The sequence below is a fragment of the Nansenia antarctica genome (assembly GCF_963989245.1).
Source record: "Nansenia antarctica genome assembly, chromosome: 3".
NCBI lineage: Eukaryota > Metazoa > Chordata > Actinopteri > Argentiniformes > Microstomatidae > Nansenia > Nansenia antarctica.
In genome coordinates this window covers 51,209,005-51,233,106 of record NC_137688.1, presented here as the reverse complement: position 1 = coordinate 51,233,106, position 24,102 = coordinate 51,209,005, and the positions used below count along the sequence as shown (strand labels likewise).

Sequence of the window (24,102 nt, the reverse complement as noted above, 5' to 3'; positions counted from 1 at the left end):
AACGACAGCATACATAACACAAATGTACAAACACAGCAATATCCTACGATAGCCAAACAAAATGCATAAACATGTATGTCCCTTATGTAAACTCCAATGTGTGTTGATGTTGTCCAGCTACGTCCGCTGTTACTACTACGCAGTGAAGACCCTGATCACAATTGGGGGTCTGCCAGACCCTCAAACCGTCTATGAGATCGTCTTCCAGCTCCTCAACTACTTTGTTGGTGTCTTCGCCTTCTCCATCATGATTGGTCAGGTCAGTGCAGCACATTAAATATGATATCATTTCTAGATACAAATAACGTTATAGAGTGAGAGATGCAAGAAGAATAATGACAGGGCTCATACAAGACTAGACTAATGCCCTATGATTGTACAGTACACAATCATTGTTGTCTAAGACTACATTACCCCGCTGCCCTCTATGAGTCCTCACATGGTTCTGCTTGTTTCAGATGAGAGATGTGATTGGTGCTGCCACGGCGGGTCAGAACTACTACCGAGCCTGCATGGACAGCACCATCAAGTACATGACCTCCTATCGCATCCCCAAAGAGGTCCAGAACCGGATCAAGACCTGGTACGACTACACCTGGAAGATCCAGGGCATGCTGGGTAAGGAATGTCAGACCAATGTGTTTTTTGTATTTGTGTATATATCTTTGGTTGTTGTTGTTGTTGTTGTTGTTGTTGTTGTTGTTGTTGCTGTTATTGTTGTTGTTGTTGTTGTTTGTTGTTGTTTGTTTCCCCTTTAATGCTTTTCTTCTTCTTCTTCTTCTTCTTCTCTCTCTCTATCTCTCTCTCTCTCTTTCTCCCTCTCTCTCTCTCTATCTATCTCTCTCTCTCTTTCTCCCTCTTCCACTCTCTCTCTTAGATGAGTCGGAGCTTCTGATGCAGTTGCCCGATAAGATGAGGCTGGACATCGCTGCCGATGTCAACTATGCCATCATCAGTAAAGTGGCCCTGTTTCAGGTGAGAAGGAGGTGCAGGGCGAGGGTGGGTGTTTCAGGTGAGAAGGAGGTGCAGGGCGAGGGTGGGTGTTTCAGGTGAGAAGGAGGTGCAGGGCGAGGGTGGGTGTTTCAGGTGAGAAGGAGGTGCAGGGTGAGGGTGGGTGTTTCAGGTGAGAAGGAGGTGCAGGGCGAGGGTGGGTGTTTCAGGTGAGAAGGAGATGCAGGGCGAGGGTGGGTGTTTCAGGTGAGAAGGAGGTGCAGGGCGGGGGTGGGTGTTTCAGGTGAGAAGGAGGTGCAGGGCGAGGGTGGGTGGAGGACTTGGGAAGGGGGGAGGCAGGGGTGTTTTCTGTTTATACTTAGTAGAAAAATGTATTACCAAAAAAAACTGACAAAATACTACTACTACACATCCTTCATGCTCATATTCTCTATCGTTACTTTTCTCTCTATTTCTTTCTTTCATTCCTCTCTCTTTCTCTCTCTCAGGGCTGTGACAGACAAATGATATTTGACATGCTGTCAGCTCTCAAGTCTGTGGTCTACCTGCCAGGGGACTTTGTCTGTAAAAAGGTGTGTGTGTGTGTGTGTGTGTGTGTGTGTGTGTGTGTGTGTGTGTGTGTGTGTGCGTGCGTGCCTGTGTGTGTGTATAACAGCCCACTGCTCTGTGCTGTGTGACAGGGGGAGATAGGCAGGGAGATGTACATCATCAAGCAAGGGGAGGTCCAGGTGGTCGGTGGTCCAGATTTGAAGATGGTGTTTGTGACAATCAGGGCGGGCTCTGTGTTTGGAGAGATCAGGTGAGAGCTCCCTCATTGGTCCGAAAATGTTTTCCTTATCGTGGAAATGGGAAATGGTGTGATGGATATGGGAGATATATATATATATATGGGATTTGAAATCAGTGTTTTATTTGGGGTTCACTCCGCTTCACTCTGTGTGGGTAATTTGAAGTCTTTCTTCTTATCCTCTGATTGGTCAGCCTGCTTGCAGGAGGCGGTGGCAACCGACGCACGGCGAACGTGAAGGCTCACGGCTTCGCTAACCTCTTTATCTTGGACAAGAAGGACCTAGCTGCCATCCTGGAGCACTACCCCGAGTCCCAGAAGCTCCTCCGCAAGAAGGCCAAGTGAGGGGGTGGGGGGTATCCCCTCTCCCCAACACAGGACCAGGCCTCTCGGGTCCGGGGGTGGGGGGGCAGGGTGGGGATAGTTGAGGGTTGGAAGGGATACCATGAATACTGAACACACCGTGAACAACATCCACACACACACTCCAGTAGATACAGTAGCGCTTTTTATCACAGCAACAGATGTCTTGAGTAACATGATCCCTCACATGATGTGAGGTCAACGGGTCAACAGCTCTCTCTCTCTCTCTCTCTCTCTCGCTCGCTCCACCTCTGCTGAGTAAGGTTAAGAAAACCTGGAGGTTTAATTGAGGGCATATCAGTCCATGATTGTGTTACCTAAAACACCAGCTGGCAGGCTGGAGTTAGGAGGGAAGGCAGGCTGGAGTTAGGAGGGAAGGCAGGCTGGAGTTAGGAGGGAATCAGTTTTTGTTAAACAGAGTCCCATGATGCCTGCTGCCGTTCACTCGTGCCTGCAATTCAGCTCATCAGTTAGGGCTTGGTGCTGAAGCGTGTGTGTGTGTGTGTGTGCTTGTGTGTGTGCGTGCGTGCGTGTGTGTGCGTGCGTTCGTGTGTGCATGCGTGTGTGTATCAGTGCATGCCTGTGCATTCAAGATGCAATGTGTTTCAAACCTATTCGTCCCACAACATGCGCTAGTCACAGTATCTCTTCACACTGTGCAACATGTACTGAGACTTTGCTTCAATCTTTGATCCAAACTCCTTTTTCCCCATCTTCCTTCTCACTCCCCCCCCTTCCAGGAAGATGCTGACGAAGGATCAGAAGCCCAAGATGAAGGAAGGAGACAGGGACCCCTCAGAGGTCATCCCACTCAGGCCTGCCACCCCCAAAATGTTCATTGCCGCCCTGGGGATCACAGAGACAGCAGGCATCAAGGGAACCTTTGCCAAGCTGAAAGAGAGCTACACACGACCTCCTGACAGCTCAGAGGAGGTAGCAGACGTTGTTCCCCCTAAAACTGTGTTACCGGGCGAGGGTGGGTGGAGGACTTGGGAAGGGGAGAAGCAGGGGTGTTTTCTGTTTGTACTTAGTTGAAACAGACGTTGTTCATCCTAAAGCTGTGTAGCCCACCCTGACACTAATTTGACTGTGAAGCAAGCCAGGCTGGTGGAGGTAGAAATCACACGTGTTTGAGACCATTCCACATTCCGTTCCATGCATTACAAGAAGCCTGTCCCCCCCCCCCCCTGATTCCTACCTCCACCTGCCTCCCGTGTTGTAAAAGCATATTAAAGCGTGCCTATACAGTGTTGGGATGGTGCATTGCTGACCACAGTGTCACTCATACTTCTCTCCTTTAATCTCTCTTCCTCTCTGCCTCTGTCCCTTTCTACTTCTCTCTCTCTCTCTCTCCCCTGCTCCCCCAACACCCCTCCCCTCCCAGGGGTCATCAGGCCGGCCCGTGCCCCCACCCTCCCCGAGGCACCTCCGTTCACCCATCCCTCGCACCGTGGTCACGGACCACGACGAGACCGTGTCCGAGACCACCGACAGCACCGTGGTCATCCGCCTGACACCCGGTCAGGACGGTGACGACCTGCTGTCCGTGGAGCATCGCGAGGGAGACGAGGAGAAAAAGACAGAATGAGAAAAAGAGGAAGGTGGAGAAAGGAAAATAGAGGAAGAGAAGGAGAGAGATATATACACAGATATACAGAAGGGCTTGATCCGGAGTGATCTCCTACAGAACAGGGGTCCAGAACTGCCAGGCACAGATGGTGATGATGTTGTATGTACTAAACATGGATTTGTCTGGTTGGAACTGTTGAATCCCTGTTCTCTCTCAATGTCCTTCACATTGGTGTCTTTCCCTCACAGTTTGTCATTGTAGCCCTCTCAGAGTTCAATAACCACTGTCACATGCACACACACAAAGATCAACAGACAGACAGACAGACAGACAGAGACACAGACAGATGCACACACACACACACACACACACACACACACACACACACACATACACACAAACACATAACAATGCTCCTTCATGCTCTGGCATATTCCATCACTGTCCTCCTTCATCCTTTGATGTTAGGAATATATTACGTTAGGTTGTAGTCTTATTATACCCCAGAGATGTTTCATTCCTATGGAGAAGGCAACACAGCCTCACATGGTCATGAAAACTCCTTCCCAGAGGGCTTAGCTCCAGGTCTACTTACACTTTTTTCACTTGTTTCCATTTAATCACTACAGTCCTCTATGTTCAGTACCCCAAGAGCTAATGCTAGTCACTGACTTTAAAAGTCGGTATTATAGCATTTACATATTGACAAAACATTGTGTAAAAATATTATCTAAAGAATTATGTCTTTTTTTGGGTAGTTAGAGAGAGAGAGAGAGAGAGAGAGAGAGAGAGAGAGAGAGAGTGCATGTGTGTGTGTGTGTGTATCACCTAACTACCACCAAACACCGGACGAAGAGCAATGTTGACATGTAGTAGCGTCTGTTTGATGAAATGTTTTGGGGAACATTGTGAAACAATATCTTGCTTCACTGACTGTTCTAGTGTTCACCGTCCCTGTGACGGTTGCCATGGCGCCGTGGTGTCATGCTAGCCGATAACGGTCAGGTCGTTGTGTCCTCCTGTCCCTCCCACCAGGAGGTCTAATGGGTTTTAATGATTTTATTTTACATTTCCAGGTCACTTAGCTGTGTGTGTTTGCGAGCGTGCGTGCATGTGTGTGCAGAGCAGAGCAGGATAACATTCAGGAAGTCAGAGGAAGTGTTCATTGTGTCCATCTCAGCCGAACAGGAAAAGGCTAAATAAAAAAGCGGGAATCTGGAAACAAAGAACCAGTGATCATCTGACCGAACCACTGAGCATCTGTGTTAAAAGACACATTTCTTCTAATGAGAACCTCTTTCCCATACCTACTGGTTCACCAAAGTAGGCCTAGTCTCTACTTGACACTAACCTTATTTGGCGCTTTTCCATTTGTCGGCCCGGGTCGGCACGGCACGGTTCTTTAGCTACCCTTCACGAGCAGGAACTACAGGGCCGAAAGGTACTTTTCTGCCAGGCTGCGTGTGACGTGTGACGCTGCACACCGTTGATTGGTCAATGGAAATCGTCATCCCATGTTCATAGATTTCTTCGCTGAAATGTGGCTCCTGTATAGGTGCTATTGGATGCCCATATTTCCTAGATAACATTGTTTAAATGTCAATGTTGGTAGTGTCACTTAAATGGATACAAACACAGATGTCCCACTGAGGAAATTAAAGGTTGTGAATATTTGAAGATATTGAGATTGTAGGCATTTTCGATATTTGCTTTGTTTTAGTATGTTCTGAAAGCAAGCTGGGTAAACATTTGAACCAACCACGGTTGAGCAAGGAGCTCACATGAAGTGTTGACAGATATGACCAATATGAAGAATTGTGTGTGTAGACGATCTTACTAAATGTTCTTAGTCATGTAAATATGTATATGTATGGTAATGATGTAAATTAATATTATATTATATTTCTGCAGCTTGTAAATAAAAGGGTTTAGACTGAAAATGTGGTGTGTGTGAGTGAACAGCCTACATGAAGAGAGAGAGAGACAAAAGACACACATACAAGCCTGCAGAAGCACAGGCCACTGTGCAGGGTGAAAAATCACCATGCGCTTTCGATGACCATTAGAATACGAACGGAAACGGACTGATAACACGGCGGGTAAAATCTACTTTGTTGGTGAGCTCATCTACATAGTTCGACAATTCATGGTATATTAAGGTTTTTCGGTGATCAAACGTAACTAAACCTTTCAGTAAATTAAGGTTGTCACTGATGAGAGGGACAAGTCTGACGAGAGAGACAAGTCTGACGAGAGGGACATAACTTAAGCCAAAAGGGTCTTGCGCATTGTCGGGGCTACGTCACGGTCTCTGACTGCAGTCAGCTGGTAAATTCAACTCTCAAGTTTGAGGACGGACTTGACTTTTCGGCCGTGGGCACTACTCAATCTCTGCGGAAATACTTCATATCAACTCCCCAGCCTTCGGAAAACGTGTGGTTTGGACTGGGCAACACAGCCCAGTTGTAATTTGTTTAGAGCGCATGCATGACGTTAATTAATTTATTCCCAAGAATAGAAAAAATTTACGTGAAGCAAGAAGAGAAGGTTTGGCGTGTTGGACCGAGAGGTAAGCGAACGTGCACTTGTTTGATACTCTAAACCGGTAGTTGTCTAGATGTTGTCTAGTTGCACGAAGCCATACCATATACCTACACTATAGTACATTGTTTATTTGGCTTGCAGTATCAGTTGTGTCTCAAACAAGCAGATATTCACGTTGTTTTGACTAACATTTTTTGTTTTGTCCTCTAACAATCCGCTATTTGTTCTGAATAGATGCAGACTTGTGCTGCTCATTAGTGATGATTGATTATATATATATATATGAAACACTTTCAACCATAGCCTAAAGTCACATTATTGTCGCGTACCACTGTTTTGTGTTCCACTGTTCTATGAAGGTTTTTCCCGACGACCGAATCTAGTGAAAGGCAGCACTGCAGATCCAATTCACTGGTGACCTACACGGTTCCAGCAGTTTCCGAGCCAGTCAGAAACGAGCCCTCTTCTGTCAAAAAGGTGTTTTCTCAGCGTTTTTATTTCAGGGCTGACCTATGGGACAGCGAATGGAGGTGTGCGCGTGCATAGAGCTCTCCCTAGACGACACAACAGTGATGTTTCACCTTGGATGAGCTCTGAACCACGCAGTCTGCGCTTCAGTTTCCATTGCATGGTCTTATTTCCATCTCTGTTCTCATGGTTTTTGGTTTAATATACTTACTCAAGCCACATGAACAGGGAGAGAGAGCGCAGAGGGAACAGTCTGAGGCGGTTGGGGTGGTTTCTCCCGGGGTGTGTCTCTTATTCACTGTGCCAACAAACAGATGTTCTAAAAATAAACTGTTTGATTTATATTCTGACTTACTTTTTAAACCATTTATATTTGTAGACAGAGACAGCAGTCTGCATCAAATAGACCGTAGACCTTTTTGCATTGACAAAATGCTCAACTTTGTGTCTGTCCTTAACATATTTCAATCTACCGAGACAGACGTTTTGCGAAAGGCGCATTGTGTGTAAAATCCAGTTCTAGAAAGACAAAGTAGGCTAATACAGCACGTAGGCTACTGCACACCCAACTAAGGGAGACTTATTTTGACAGGAGCGTTTATTGGAGGCTACTGTTTTTAAAAGCCCTCCAGTTGTTGCTGCCGTGGATGATGTCATGTTTGTGAAAGACATACCGATATACACACACACATACATACATACACACACACACACACACACACACACACACACACACACACACACACACACACACACACACACACACACAGTGCACGTTAGAGGCCCCTTCCATTCTGTTCCCTGTACCTCTGTCCTCTCACGTCATTACAGTGACGCAGCATTCCAGAGGCAGGAGTCACGAGCCTACCCTGTCCGTCCTTCCGTTAGCTCAGAGACGTTTCGACTCTTTAACTCAATTTTATGTCCTCCTTTAGAATGAGGAATGTTGATGTGATTGTCGAGTACGTGTTGAAGGTGTACCCTGTAGCTGTATGTTACAAACGTTGTTTGTTCTTGGACAGTGATTATTATTTTGGGGCTATTTCTCCATGCACAGCTGGGTTCCTGTGACACAATGAGATAGCCTCCTCTCTGGGCAGGGGATTGTTTTTAACTCTGTTCCCCGACTCTGATTGCATGTCTCCCCCAGCCACAACATACTGTAGGACACCAGTCTTGGCTGGGAGGGCACAGAGAGAGAGAGAGACAGACTGATGCACTGTGTTTTCCAAGGTATGACTGAGTCAGACTACAGAGATTAAGGGACTGTGGAAAATTACAGAGTAGAGGCTGAGATGAAGTTAAATGGTTATGGACTGCACTTACAGTTAGGTCCAGAAGTATTTGGACAGTGACCAGTGCCAAGACAATGGATTTGAAATGAAACAATCGAGATGTAATTGAAGTGCAGACTTTCAGCTTTAATTCAAGGGGTTGAACAAAAATATTGTATGAAACGTTTAGGAATTGCAACCATTTTTATACACAGTCCCCTATTTTCAGGAGCTTAAAAGTAATTGGACAAATTAACATAATCATAACATTACATGTTTAGTACTTTGTAGAGAATTATTTGCAGGCAATGACTGCCTGAAGTCTGGAACCCATGGACATCACCAAATGCTGGCTTTCCTCCTTTGTGATGCTTTGCCAGGCCTTTACTGCAGCTGTCTTCAGTTGTTTGTTCGTAGGTCTTTCTGCCATTAGTTTTGTCTTCAGCAAGTGAAATGCATGCTTGATCGGGTTGAGATCAGGTGATTGACTCTGGCCATTGCAGAATATTCCACTTCTTTGCCTTAAAAAACTCCTGGGTTGCTTACGCAGTATGTTTTGGGTCATTGTCCATCTCTATTGTGAAGCACCATCCAATCAACTTTGCTGAATTTGTCTGAATCTGAGCAGACAGAATATCCCTAAACACTTCAGAATTCATCCGTCTGCTTGTGTCTTCTGTCACATCATCAATAAACACTAGTGACCCAGTGCCATTGAAAGCCATGTCATCACACTGCCTCTACGTTTTTTTACAGATGATGTGGTATGCGTCGGATCACGAGCCGTTCCAAGCCTTCTCCATACTTTTTTCTTCCCATCATTCTGGTACAGGTTGATCTTAGTTTCATCTGTCCAAAGAATGCTGTTTTTAGATGTTTTTTGGCAAAGTCTAATCTGGCCTTTCTATTCTTGAGGCTTATGAATGGCTTGCACCTTGTGGTGAACCCTCTGTATTTGCTTGTGTGAAGTCTTTCCTTTATGGTACACTTGGATAATGATATGCTTACCTCCTGGAGACTGTTCTTCACTTGGCTGGATGTTGTGAAGGGGTTTTTCTTTACCATGTAAAGGATCCTGTGATCATCCACCACTCTTGTCTTCCATGGACGTCCAGACCTTTTTGTGGTGCTGAGCTCACCAGTGCGTTCGTTTTTTCTTAGAATGTACCAAACAGTTAATTTGGCCACTATTAATGTTCCTGCTATCTCTCTGATGGATTTTCTTCTTTTTTTTGCAGCCTAAGGATGGCCTGTTTCACTTGCATTGAGACTGCATTGCAACAGCAACAGCTTCCAAATGCAAATGCCACACTTGGAATCAACTCAGACCTTTTACATGCTTAATTGATAAAGAAATAATGAAGGAATAGCCCACACTGGCCCATGAAACAGCTTTTGAGTCAATTGTCCAATTACTTTTGGTCCCTTGAAAAAGAGGGAGTTACATATTAAAGATCTGTAATTCCTAAACCCTTCCTTCAATTTGGATGTGAATACCCTTACCCTAAAGCTGAGAGTTTGCACTTTAAGCCCATATTCTTTATATAACTGTAACTTGAAGATGTTTAGGTAAACAGTTAAAATAACACAAATTCTGTCTTGTGTCCAAATATATATGGACCTAACTGGATATTGCGCCTTATTCCAAAGCGCTTTACAATGGCCTCTCATCCACCCATTCACACACACACACACATTCACACTCCAATGGCGGCAAGCTACCATGCAAGGCGACGGCCCACTCATTAGGAGGAATTTGGGGTTCAGTGTCTTGCCCAAGGACACTCGACACATGGCCAGCTAAACCGCCGACCTTGCGATTAGACGCCGGCTCTACCTCCTGAGCCACAGCCGCCCCTTAAGTTGGCACGAAGATGTCGTCTGATTCCCCAAGAACTTGCTTTTACATCTTAAAAACATAAATTGCTTATATTTTATTTCATATAATTTTAAATTGCAGTCCTGCTAAATTCAGTGATTTTATGGTATCCTATTTAAAGCATTGACTTTAATAACAAACAAACAAACCCATGTGCTTTGCATATTGCATCAGGGAGTAGACCCCCAGTGTGCCACTACCCCTTTCCCCACCCCTCCTCTCCTATCTCTCTCCTTAACCCCAGTTGACCTGCAGCTGAGCAGTGAAATGTGGCCCTGTGAAGAGCAGGTCAAGCAAACAGACAGTCATCTCTCGCATAACACAAAAAGAAGAACATACTTGGCTGCAATAATGTTTTTTTGTTTAACTTTATCACCTAATTTTGAATTATAATAACACATATCAAGGCCAAATATATGGTCAGCCCATATTTTCGGTGTGGTGTGGGCGGGTGTGTGTGTGGTTGTGTGGGTGGCTAGTAGTTTCTTACTTTTCCTGCTCAATTGTGGTCTGCTCCAGTGTTTGTTGTAGCAGACGGGGACATGCAGCCTTGTTTGACTGCTGTAGTTGTGACAAGGCTAGGGAGTGGACCGTGTGAACCGCTCTCTCCCCTCCACAACTAAAGCTGGAGGGGAGACTCCTACATGTTGGGACTCCTACATGCATACACGGGGGTTATGTAACACAGATCCATGATTGCAACCAGATTTCTGCAGCATGGCCGTGGACACTTCCAGACAGGACCAGCAGGGGGTGGTGTTCACCACAGTGTCACACATACTCCAGGTAGAAGTTGACCCCCAGAGTACACAGACAGACCTGGGCTACGCTACTGCTATCCCTAACAGTGGAGGCTAGCGGAGGTAGAAATCCTGCGGCCTCGTACCTACGACCGAATCACAGCCGTGCTGATATTCAGTATAACAGCACTCCCTCTCGTGTGATATTGCTTAATTCTATTCCAATCATTGTTTATTGTTTATTTAAAAGGATCCCCATTAGCTTATGCTGTAGCAGTTTGCTAATCTTCCTGGGGTCCACATATAATCAACAGACAAACACCTAATACATTAATACAACATATAATACATTAAAGGGACAATGCGTGACCCTCCGCGACATCCACACACTATCCCCCCGATACAGTAGTAAATACAACAAAATAAACTAAAATAAATAACAATTTGCAAAAAGGGCAAATATTATTAATCCATTAAAATATAAAGACCTATAAAGACATGATCCTAACGCAGTCATCTCTTCTATGAAAAAAGGAATCAACCAAAATAAACAAAGTGAAATAAAACAGCTACCTGTCATCAGCCACTTAATAGGTGCCTCTTCAGTCTCTTTTTGAATAACCTTTTACTTTTTTCTTGGCGGATATCAAGAGGTAATTCATTCCAAATTGTACTAGCTCTATAAAGCACTGTTCTTTTCAAAAAATTTGTTCTTGGGTGGGCTTCCATAATGTCACCATTGCCGGCCTTCCTGGTATTATGGCTATGAACAGTATTACAAAATACTATGTGATCTTGCAGGAACTCAGGTTTGTGTGTTCGCAGTGTATTGCAAAAAAATGTCACTGTGCCTGAGGCTAGCCTTTTCTCCACATTAAGCCACGATAGGCTAGACTGCATTTTATGAATGCTAGTTCTAGAAGAGCAACCCAGAACGAGCCTAGCAGCCCTGTTCTGAGCTACTTGTAATCTAGATAGTTCTGTTTTTGAGGCCGAGGCCCACACCACTGAGCAGTAATCCAGGTGAGTTAAAACTAGTGATCTACAGACTTGTTCCAGGATATGAGATGGTACATATGGTGCACATTGTCTTGTGATGTGAATGCCAACACCCATTTTCTGAATGATTCTATTTATATGCTCTGACCATGACAGGTGGTTATCAATGACCAAACCAAGTAACTTTACTTTCTTCACTTGTTCGATGGGTACCTTGGCTATATATAGATTCAATTTAGGCATAGAAGCCAGTTTGTGCCTAGACCCAAAAACAATACTCTGAGTTTTGGATATATTCAAAACAAGCTTGTTCAATGTAATCCATTCATGCACCATTTCTAATTCTTTTGAAAGAACTTGATTGAGTTCGTTATACGTATTTGCTGCATAATAAATTGTCGAGTCATCGGCATACATCACAATACAAGAACTTTTTATAGCATAAGGCAAATCATTAGTGAAAATAGAGAAGAGGAGTGGTCCAAGACAACTTCCTTGAGGCACACCACAAGCTAATTTGCTACTATTCGATAAGCTGCCATTATAGTACACTCTCTGTGTTCTTGCAAAGAGAGAGCTTTTAATTAGGGTAATGGCAGGAGGTGTGAACCTGTAACACGTGAGCTTTCTAATTAACAGCTCATGATCAATGACGTCAAAAGCAGCACTGAAGTCTAGCAACACTGCAGCCACTACCTTTGAGTTATCAATTTCTCTTAACCAGTCTTCGGTCATCTGTGTGAGCGCAGTTGAGGTAGAATGGCCTTGCCTGTACGCATGTTGGTATTTGGTGGTTAGTCCATTTGACGTGAAATAGTCCTGAATCTGAACATAAATAATCCTTTCCATGACTTTGCTGAGTACAGGAAGAATACTTATAGGACGACTGTTGGGTCCACTGAAAGTTGTTCTACTATCCTTTGGCAGTGGTATAATTTTACCCTCTTTCCACAATCCAGGACACATTCCACTTAATAAACATCTATTTAATATATGACCTATAGGCCCAGAAATGTGATTAGCGGCTATCTTCAATATCTTACTGTCTAGGTTGTCAGTACCCGCCGAACCATAAGCAGGGAGGGACTCCAGCAACTTCCTAACCTCCTCAGTGTCAACACATTGAAATTCAAATGAACAGTTCTTACCCCTCATTATTTCGTTGCTTATTAGTTTACAAGTGTTGGAATTGGTGCAGCACATGTTCTGTCTCAATTTGTCAGTTTTACTTACAAAAAAAGTATTAAAGTAATTAGCAATATCTAGTGGTTTTGTTAGGAACATCCCATTGGCTTCAACAAATGAAGCACACCCATTTTTCCTTCTTCCCATGATTTCATTCAGAGTGTTCCAAAGTTGTTTACCATCATGTCTAACATCACTTATTCTTTGCTTATAATATTCCTTCTTTTTGGTTTTGTCAATTTAGTTACCAGATTTCTCAATCTACAATAATTTAGTCTGTCATCTAGTAATTGCAATGAGCTTGCAATGAGCTTGTCTTCCAGTTTTCTGCCTCCACTGGTCCCTGAAGGTAGCCTGGTGGGACCGCTCAAAGACAACAAATGCCTCCACTGACTGTTTGTCGCATTAATCTCACGGCCATTTCAACACAACATTTTAAGCGGCTAAGGCCATAACTGTATAACTGCTTTTGAAAAGACAGTAGCGTCTCAGTTGAGCTGTGACTAATCACGTTGTCAGGTCTGATCCATCTAGCCTATATATGCGGAAACTCTCACCATTCCATTTGGCTCACAGCTGTTTATGTTCTGTTTTAATTAGCGTGTGTGTGTGTGTGCTGGAGCATTACCCTAGCCTAACAGTAAGGAAGGGGCAGGAGTGAGGAGTAAAGGCAGAGAATGCATTACAAGGCCAAGCAGCACGGGAGACTGGTGGAGGTAGTAATCGAAAGACAGCTCATTGTAATGGATGGATTGAGGAATCGTATCCAAACACGCGTTTGCTTTGGATAAAAGCATCAGCTAAATGACAATGACTTGATTCACACACAAAACTCACTAACAAACTCTTAGATACAAATATCCCAACTCACTCACTTTCTGTCACACACAGACACACACTTTCTCTCATACACACCTGCCCACCCCTGGTAGGTCAGAGATGAAGGCCTTTGACCCTGTTTAGTTTCAGCAGGTTTGTTTACATAGCTGTTCGGACAGCCCAAGGTCTCAGCACCCAGCTGCGTGTGTGTGCGTCAGAGAAAGTGAGAGTGGAGATATTTGTATGTGAGTTTCTCAGTGAGTTTAGTAGTCCTGGGTACCTCGGTAGATGTTTCGTTGACAGCCCGATTGGACCTGCCATGCTCTTTGGCAACCACACCGTTGTGGTTGTGTTGTTCTCGTTCTGTTCACCTCTGCCCATGTAGTAAAACTCTGTGTGTGTGTTAAATGCCAGTGTGTCTGAGTCGGAATAGCGTTGGCGTGTGAACAGCCATGATGAGACAGAGGAACATGTGTGTCACAGATGTGAAGCGTGCCAGTCCCCTCCCCTGAACAAGCCTTGTTCTGGACGTGTGTTCCACCCCGCAGGCCCGAGGCCCAGCCGTGTTCAGTGACATGGCGCTGGGAGAACAGGCTGTTAAACTGCTAACCCAGAGAGAGCAGGACAGGAAGAGGGGGAGGGGACAGAACCATGAAGGCTCTCTGTAGTGGGATTTTAGTTGTCTCCCTCCCTCCCTCCCCAGCCCACCCAAACTCTCCACCCCCGTTTCTCTCACGGTTTCCTCTCCTTTCTTCCTCGTCTCTAAATCCTTTAACTTACCATCTCCTCCGTCTCTATTCTTCTCACCATCTCTGTCTCTCTCTCTCTCTCTGTCTCCCTCTCTCTCTCTCTCTCTGGGTGAATCCCAATTCACCCCTCTGTCTCCATTTTCACCCCTTCGGCTCTGTTTTGCGCGTTCACGTGTAGGGGTAGTGGCATCCCAATTACTTTTACATGGAGTGTTAGGGTTAGGGGGAGGTCTTGCCGTGGCTCCATTTGGAGAAAATCTAAAGCTAATGCTAGCCTGAAATGTCATTTACTTTTTCTGTAATTACTTGTAATTAAAGACTTTAAAAATTATGATAACCATCGTATTATCTTAGTTTAATGTCATTTCAATGCATTATAGACCTTTTCTTTACAACAAGCATAACAAAAAAATCGCTGATATGCCGAGGTGCTTAACATAGAACGTTCCACAGTCCAGCGCGCTCGGGACAGCGGGCAGGACACCGGAGCACTCATATCTGCGCGTTTGTCACAGGCTGACAGTCACCGTGTTCCGCTGCCCCGACGTCAGTCCCATGGAAGTGTCAAGCACAGCCTTCCCCATAGAAATACATCGGTGCGCGATATACATTTCAGAGATGTACAATCAGGTTTATTTAGAAATAAATTATTACCTGTGGTGTTTGACAGCATGATGGGTGCAAATTTCCCCCCCTTGGTGGTATATGACGCTATAGTTGTTATTATACCAAAACAACCGGCAATCTAATCCGAGCAGTTGTTGATGGATGTGCCATTTTTGATGGAGGGCAGTGAGCGGGAGACTCATCAAGGACATGTACCGTAGTTAACTAATGCAGTGGACAGCGGCTGTTTCTCCAGCGTTCCTGTCACATCGGATTTCGTAATGTCATAAAAATAAATCTGTAAAGGCCCTTGCACACCAACGCGTTTTTTACGCGCGTTTTTTACGTCCGTTAAAAAAATAAATTAGAACTCATGTTGTGTCAACCACGCTTGCACACCAATCCGTAATATTTCGTCCGTCAAAAAAAAAAACGCAACAGGTTCGATTTTCTGCGTTTTTCGCGTCCGTCAAAAGCCTTTTGAGAGTAGTTTTTGACCACTCCGCCATGGTATAGACTGGGACACATCGTCAAATTAAGGCCCTTGCACACCAACGCGTTTTTTACGCGCGTTTTTTACGTCCGTTAAAAAAATTAATTAGAATTCATGTTGTGTCAACCACGCTTGCACACCAATCCGTAATATTTCGTCCGTCAAAAAAAAATACGCAACAGGTTCGATTTTCTGCGTTTTTCGCGTCCGTCAAAAGCCTTTTGACAGTAGTTTTTGACCACTCCGCCATGGTATAGACTGGGACACATCGTCAAATTACAACTGCAGGACAGTTGGATTAATGTTTACGGAAGTACATGTCTCAAGTATTATCTCGGTGGTTAGTCGAGTGAAAGAAAACAACATAGGCCTACAGATGATAATTCACACAATATAATACCACGAAAGCATACGGCACTAAACAACAACATTCATTTGGGCAGCATCATACTCAAACTCAGGCAGAAGGGCAGGGTCCGGCCAGGTGCACACACTGTCACAGACTGCCAGTGCATCATACATCATTCAGCTGGTTATAGCGGTTTCTTTTTCTATTCTACTATTCTATTCTACTTCTGCTGTCTGCGTCTCCCTGGGTATTCCTAGACCAGATGGCAAACAGTAAAGAAATGCCACAATATTACAACATGTAGAGTGCATATTGCGAAAGTTCGCAACGTAAAAAAACGCAACGGACTCCGCAACGGACCGGTGTGCAAGGTCTCTGTGCGTAACGTTTTTTTTCGGATGACGGATTAAAAATACGCAGGCGTAAACGCATGCATTGGTGTGCAAAGGCCTTTACAACTGCAGGACAGTTGGATTAATGTTTACGGAAGTACATGTCTCAAGTATTATCTCGGCGGTTAGTCGAGTGAAAGAAAAACAACATACAGATGATAATTCACACAATATAATACCACGAAAGCGTACGGCACTAAACAATAACATTCATTTGGGTAGCATCCTACTCAAACTCAGGCAGAAGGGCAGGGTCCGGCCAGGTTCACACGGTCACAGACTGCCAGTCATACATCATTCAGCTGGTTATAGCGGTTTCTTTTTCTTTTCTATTCTACTATTCTATTCTACTTCTGCTGTCTGCGTCTCCCTGGGTATTCCTAGACCAGATGGCAAACAGTAAAGAAATGCCACAATATTACAACATGTAGAGTGCATATTGCGAAAGTTCGCAACGTCAAAAAACGCAACGGACTCCGCAACGGACCGGTGTGCAAGGTCTCTGTGCGTAACGTTTTTTTCCGGATGACGGATTAAAAATACGCAGGCGTAAACGCACGCATTGGTGTGCAAAGGCCTTTAAGTCATGCATTTTTCCATGTTTCCCTTTGATGGCATATGACGCCGTAAATGTTACTAAAGTTCAGCCGCGAAGTTGTTGCACTGTTGTCCTATATCAGTGCAGACCGGCAGCATAGGAGCACAGGTTTCATACAGGTTAGAGCTTATTCTGTCATGGTCTGATAATGAAGCATTGTTCTTTTTTATTTGATTAGGCTACTTGTTTGATCGATTGATAGCGTTCAAGTTCATTCAAGTTGTGAATGAATCGCGAGCGTCAATGCTTTTCTACGATACTACGGATCAGTGGTGTAGTCTAGTTTTTTCTAGTGGGTATATTGTGATTTTCCCCTCCCAGCCTCATATCGTTCATTTCGGAACGCCATAAAAATACATCTGCGCTCCCTGTCTAATGTTATATATCTAACACGTGATAAGGCTGATCTGTGCATGATAGTGCTGTATTTTGACATATTTCATGTCGCATTTCCCCCCGTTGATGGTAATATGACGCTTTAGTCAGTCCCAATGGTCCAAAAGTCAAGTGCTTCGTAACACAGACGGGGTGAAATTTATGAATGAAAGTGTGAAAGTTCTGTCACAAAATGCCGTTACGTATCCTCGCGCATTTTTAAGTGGGTATACGGAAATCCTTGGCCTTTCCTAGTGGGTATACGCCGTAGTCCTGCGTATCACGTATACTACACCACTGCTACGGATGACGTAGGCAGTCGTGAAGGGTTGTCCCATTTCTTAGGGCAGGGGTCGGCAACCCAAAATGTTGAAAGAGCCATATTGGACCCAAAAAACAAAAAACGAATCTGTCTGGAGCCGCAAAAAAATTAAAGCCTTATATAAGCCTTATAATGAAGGCAACACATGCTGTAAGTGTCTATATATATATGAAGATGAAAGCACAGGTGGGTATACCTGCTGGGCATTGCTGCCTGTCGCACCTCCGACGGTGCCAGTGGGCTGACTGCAGGGTCGTCAGCCGGGAGCCACCCTTCACTGATGTTTCGCTCCTTTAATCCCGGAACATCTCAAGGTGGTGGAGCAGTGACAGGGACGTCTCCCTGCCACTCCCTGCAGCCAGCCCTAGGATCCTCCTTTCCCCCACGCCTTGTCCTTTCTTCTGAGCCAGAGCCAGAAGCTCCCTTTTTCAGCCTCCTCCGCCAGGTCTTTGAGCGCCTTTCTCAGCTTGGATCCTGTGATCCCCAGCGACCTCAGGAGCCGCTGTGTAGATGTTCCTGTATAGCCTCTGCACCCAACTTCCACAGGATAGGTGACTGCCCTCCACCCTGCTTGCGAGCACGCAGCTGCCAAGTCTGTGTACTTTTCCTTCTTTCTCTCGAAGGCAGCCTCCATCCCCTCTTCCCATGGAACGGTCAGCTCCACCATGATGACTGTCCTCATCGGGGTAGACCAGAGTACGACATCTGGCCGAAGGGAGGTTGATGTTATCTCGTGTGGGAACTTCAGCTGTCGATCGAGGTCAGCTCTCATGTTCCACTCTCCTCCAGGAGACAGGAGGGACCACTGCTTCGTGCTGCTGCCCTGACTTTCTCCCCCTTGCCGGACAAACTGGATCCGCTGCTGTGATGTGACTGGGCTGCTCTTGTTTGATTCCAGTCTGCGTGCTTCCAGAATTTCTGCTAGTTTGCGCAGCACCCGGTCGTGCCGCCATCTGTACCGACCCTGCGTCAGTCCCGCCTTGCATCCAGAGAGGATGTGTCGCAAGTTTGGGTTGTTGGCGTTGCAGAGTTGGCAGGTCTCCTCTGTGCCGTACCAGAGGTGCAGGTTCCGGGAACTGGGAAGGGTGTCGTAGGTGGCCCTGATCGAGAAGCTCAGCCTTGCTTGGGGCAGCCTCCACATATCCTTCCATGTGATGGCTCTGTTGATCACAGCCTCCCACGTTGTCCACCTTCCTTGCTGTTGTTGGCCCACGGCTCTGATTTTGTAGCACTCCTCTTCGATCTTTACGACTTCAGAGATCACTAGATCTTTCCTTTCCTTCCTCGTTGCCTTGGACCACATCTTGGGGGCTGATCCCCATCCAAAACCAGTCCTGCCTGGCTGCAGCACCCCGACGATCTCCTGGTGTTTCAAGCGATTGATGGCCTGGTCAACTGCCTGCGTGGCATCCCACTTGCGTCCTGTGCGAACCTGGGCCTTGCTGTGTTGGACAAACGGGTCGGGTGAGTCTCTCAGCTCGAACACGAGTCTCACTTTCTCCTGTTTATAGCCCAGGCTGATGGATTTCAGTGGGAGCTTCAGTGTGGTTCTTCCAAACAGCGCTGTATTAGTGAGGCAGCGGGGAAGGCCCAGCCACTTGCGGATGTAGTTGTTGGCTTTTGCGTCCAACTTCAGCACTGTTGTTAAAGTGATGTCACACAACTTCAGGGGCCACATGAGACGTTGGTATAAGGTGAACTGGTAACACCACACCTTGAATTTCCCTGGCAGGAGGCTTTGGTCGATCTTCTTCAGGCCGTCCAAGAGCTGGGAAGTGACAGAAGAAGCCATGTGCTTGTCAGAAAGGTCAGCCGTGTAAAGCCTTCCGAGGCTTCGCACAGGATGGTCCACTAGCAGCGGGATCTTCTCGCCATCCACTGAGAAAGAGATGTTGTCATTCCGGACTCCTTTCCTGATTGAGAGACTGCGGGACTTAGTTGGTTTTATCCTCATCCGGGCCCATGTTAGGAGCTCCTCAAACCTCTTCAGAAGTCTCGCTGTGCACGCTGCTGTCTGAAGGAGTGTGGTGACATCATCCATATAGCTCCGTAGGGCTGGGAGTCGCAGACCTGACTGGGATCTGATTCCTCGGACCATCTGTCTTCCGCCGATTAGGATGATCTCAAACGCTGCTGTGAAAAGGATGGGGGAGATCGAACAACCCATCGCTATCCCTTTCTCCAGCCGGTGCCAACACGTTGAGAACTCCTGGGTTGTGTAGCATACATGGAAGTTGTTAAAGTAGGTTGCTAGTAGGCTCTGGATGCACGGTGGTATGTGGAAGAATTTGAGGGCAAAATGGATGAGCTGGTGGGGAACAGACCCATATGCATTTGCAAGGTCCAGCCAAACGACGTGCAGGTCTGATTTGCTCCGCTTCGCTGTCTGGATCTGTTCCCAGATCATAGCCGAGTGCTCCACGCAGCCAGGAAATCCTGGGACGCCTGCCTTCTGACAGCTGGTGTCGATGTAATTGTTTGCCAGGAGGTAGCTGGTCATGCGCTTTGCCATCACTGAGAAGAAGATCTTCCCCTCCACATTCAATAAGGCTATGCCTCTGAATTGGCTGATGTTATGGGAGTCTTTCTCTTTCGGGATGAAGGTAGTGACTGCTCTGCTCCATGCTGAAGGGATGGATTCTGTTTTCCAGGCAATGCCCATTAGTCTCCACAAAAGCTTCAGGGTCATTGGGCAGTTCTTGTATACCCTATAGGAGACGCCATTTGGTCCGGGTGCAGATGCAGCTCTCGCATGCTCCACCGCCTGCTTAACTTCAGACCATCTGGGGGGAGTGGTGTCAAACTGAGAAGAGGGCTCGGGTGGGAGCGGTACGTGCCCTGGGGAACCAAGGGGACTGTCCTTTTGGCTGTCACTGAGCTGGTCCTTGATGTGTTCCTCCAGCTCCTGCTCGGTGGTCTGCAGCTTCCCCGATTTCGTCTCCTCAAGCAAACCCCGGGCGTACTTGAACGGGTCCCGGAAGAAGTTCGTCCTTGCCTTTTCCTTGTTGCTTCTACGTTTCCTGATCCTTTCAGCTCGCCTCAGGTGGGTGAGTCTGGTTCTGATCTGACTCCAGAGGTTCTGCAAGCCCTCCTTCTCCTCTTCCTCAGCTCTCCTCCATGCCTTCCGCAAACGTCGCCGCTCCTTTACCAGCTGGAGGATTTCTCTCTCCCGTCTCCCGCTCTGCCTAGGAACGGTCCTCCTCTGAGGCATCTCTCCAAATCTTCCCTTGCCTTCCTCATAGATGATATGGCCGAAGATGTTCAGCTTGGACGTTGTGCTGCCTCTTAGACTGTTCTGGAGGGTGGTATGTAAGCTTTCGTCGAAGCTTCTCCATGAATCCTTGTCGCTGGCCTTTGGCCACTTGATCTTGGGTTTCCGGTCTGGCTTCTCTGGGGTTTCCTTGGTGGATTCTCTACCTGGCGTTCTGCTCTGATGCTCCTGTTGTGGGTCGTGCAGATGTGGTTGCAAATCCTGCTGGGGAGGCTGTTCTTGCTCTCTCTCACCGGATGCAATGGTGGGATCAGTAGCACTGTGGTGCTCAACCTGGCTCTGATTCCTCCTTGTCTGACCTGCTGGCGCAGTGCAAGTTTGCATCTGATAGCTGCCGCCGCATTTTGTCCTCCCCTGGTGGATCCGCAGGCCCAAGTAGGTTGTTACTTTGGACCACCCACAGCTGCATTCTCTCAGGATCCTTTGATCGTTAGTCGTTGCCGTTCCAGTCGTTACCGTGTTATCTGTCCTGATTGGTCCATCTTCCATCCCGCCTCTCGGTGGACCGCCGGGTTGTTTTTTCCTTATTTTGCTTGTAGTTAGTTTGGGGAGTCCCTGTAGCAAGGCTACAAGGACGTGTTTAAAGGGTAACTAGCCCCGCCACCCCCGGTGCAGTCTTTCCTGCCGCCAGCCAGACTTCCCTGGCAGCCCACCAGTCTTTCCTGGATGCCAACTGCTCTTTTCTCAGTAGTCACTGGCAAGCCAGATTAAATAGATGAAAGCACAGGTGGGTATACCTGCTGGGCATTGCTGCCTGTCGCACCTCCGACGGTGCCAGTGGGCTGACTGCAGGGTCGTCAGCCGGGAGCCACCCTTCACTGATGTTTCGCTCCTTTAATCCCGGAACATCTCAAGGTGGTGGAGCAGTGACAGGGACGTCTCCCTGCCACTCCCTGCAGCCAGCCCTAGGATCCTCCTTTCCCCCACGCCTTGTCCTTTCTTCTGAGCCAGAGCCAGAAGCTCCCTTGTTCAGCCTCCTCCGCCAGGTCTTTGAGCGCCTTTCTCAGCTTGGATCCTGTGATCCCCAGCGACCTCAGGAGCCGCTGTGTAGATGTTCCTGTATAGCCTCTGCACCCAACTTCCACAGGATAGGTGACTGCCCTCCACCCTGCTTGCGAGCACGCAGCTGCCAAGTCTGTGTACTTTTCCTTCTTTCTCTCGAAGGCAGCCTCCATCCCCTCTTCCCATGGAACGGTCAGCTCCACCATGATGACTGTCCTCATATTAGCTATATTAGCCTACTATCAAAAATTTTTACTAGGTAGGCGACAAATACATAATGAGCATTCATGATTAAATGTTTATTTTCGCTGCAGCGCACCCTGGAGAGAATGACGCACCACGTGACTACTCTGCTGTACGACGGTGCTTTAAGTTTAACTTCCATTACAATATTAATGTATTATGTTTCGTTGCATTGATGAAATTATAGAATTACAATAAAGAAATCACATTTTTATTTTGAGGATTCGAAAAAACAACAACAAAATGGAACGTGCATAATAGGCCTCCTTTAATTTCAGACCTCCCCATGGAATAATGCAGTCCTCTTCAACCCTCAATAATACAATACGAATACAACATATAAGTCGAATACAATACAATCCTCTTCTCTTTTCCCCCTTATCTGGGCAAACAGTGCAATAAAACGCAGCCTGCAGTTAAAACGCAGCCTGCAATTATAAACAATAAAACAGCAGCCTTTTGAAAAGGTAAAGTATTTTACATTTAAATAATACAGTTTAAGTTCGATTTCTGTGCATTATCCTCTTCTCTTTAGTTTTCTGCCAATGCCAAGTAAGTCAGTGCTAGAACTGAAGTGAAGTGAACTGTACAGAACTGCTAGTGAAGGGTAAAACACAGCAGCATCCTCTTCTCTTTTGACACGCACAATCCTCGGACCTGAGCAACAAAACACAATAATATCCCTATGTGTCATTCCAAATATATACTGACAAAAATCTGAAATCACTTTATAAAAACAGCCACTTTGTTACTAAATATGTGCCTATGACAGGAGTGTGTTCTTACCCGTTTAATGTGACTTCTGTTTTCGGACCTCACTGGACAGCTTCTCAACATCGGGCATGTAAGATGTAACTTTAATCTTCACGCAGGACTGCAAGCTCTCATCTGTGAGGCGGGTGCGGTATTTGGATTTGATGTAGTTCATGTTTGAGAATATCTGCTCGCACAGGTATGTTGATCCAAATATGGATAATACTCCAAATGCATATGTCTTCATGTTCCCATAACTGTCAGGAAGAGCATTCCATGTTTCAAACACAAGTTTCTCGGGTGTTGGGAGGCTTTCAATTTCGCTCCATTTGTGGCTTTGGGCAAGCTGGGCTTTCTGGCGAGTGACGTCTTCAAGCTCGGCTGTCAGACTTTTGAACTTGGACACCCATAAATCTTTGTCAGCTATATCGGCCATTTCCATTTCAAGGTCAGCTTGATTTACTCCTGGGAATGTGTTCAATAAGGACGGGTCAATCTCCAGGGGTGTGACAGGGAAAGATAGTGACATTTTTTCCTTTCGGAACTCGCTAAATCTGCTCCCAAATGCAGTTTGCATATCAACGATCGCACCTTGTAAATAATCACCGTTGAGTGTGTGATCGTGGTGGGCTTCTTTGAACTCTCTCAGGGAGGGGAAGTGAGAGAGCGTGCCTCGCTGTACATCTCTGGCGAATACAGTCAGTTTGCGCTCGAATGACAAAACAGCTTCCATCATTTGCAGTGCAGTGTTTCCCCGCCCCTGGAGACTTTTATTCAGCATGTTTGGGTGACTTGTCATATCCACCATAAAGTGCAATTTTTCCAGCCACTCGGTATCTTCCAGTTGCGGGTAGTTCAGGTCTTTGCTTTTCAGGAATGTTTTCACGTGTTCTAAACAAGCAACAAAGCGACGCAAAACCTCACCCCTGGACAGCCATCGGACTTTGTTGTGTAGCAGGAGATCGGAATATTCGCTGTCAACTTCATCTAGCAATGCACGGAACTGACGGTGGTTTAATGCTTTTGCAATTATCTTGTTCACCATCTCGATGACAAGTTTCATCACCTCCATACACTCCGGCGGGAATGTTTGTGCACAGTGCTTCTTGGTGCAAGATGCAGTGAAATGCAAGCAGATTTCGACCCAACGCTTTCTGTAGTAAAGTCACAAACCCCTTTTGTGATCCTCTCATACTGGGCGCCCCATCTGTAGACACTGAAATCAGGTGGTTGGTGTTTATTCCATTGTCATTTAAACACTTCAGCACAGCCTCACATATGTCCTCCCCCCGTGTTTGGCCTTTCAGTGGTATTAATTCGATAATTTCTTCTTGCGGCCCATCAGAGTTCACATACCTGCATAACAGCGC

At 46.2% G+C, this 24,102-nt stretch overlaps 2 protein-coding genes across 3 annotated transcripts in view; both read left to right on the top strand.

Moving 5' to 3' along the window:
- Window positions 1-3,689, top strand: part of cngb1a (cyclic nucleotide gated channel subunit beta 1a) — a gene marked incomplete at both ends in the record, with an annotated part of 7,149 nt that extends 3,460 nt beyond the window's left edge. Inside the window, 8 exons of the mRNA XM_080527368.1 lie at window positions 118-259; window positions 459-618; window positions 878-975; window positions 1,440-1,523; window positions 1,632-1,750; window positions 1,933-2,079; window positions 2,842-3,034; window positions 3,486-3,689. Of these exons, the coding sequence (XP_080383494.1) occupies window positions 118-259; window positions 459-618; window positions 878-975; window positions 1,440-1,523; window positions 1,632-1,750; window positions 1,933-2,079; window positions 2,842-3,034; window positions 3,486-3,689 (1,147 nt within the window). The remainder of the gene's footprint in view (window positions 1-117; window positions 260-458; window positions 619-877; window positions 976-1,439; window positions 1,524-1,631; window positions 1,751-1,932; window positions 2,080-2,841; window positions 3,035-3,485) is intronic.
- A 2,490-nt stretch (window positions 3,690-6,179) lies between these two features.
- Window positions 6,180-24,102, top strand: part of kifc3 (kinesin family member C3) — a 60,234-nt gene continuing 42,311 nt past the window's right edge. For both annotated transcript variants that reach the window (XR_013937327.1, XM_080525068.1), the window contains exon 1: window positions 6,180-6,240. The gene's annotated coding sequence lies outside the window, so the exon portion shown is untranslated. The remainder of the gene's footprint in view (window positions 6,241-24,102) is intronic.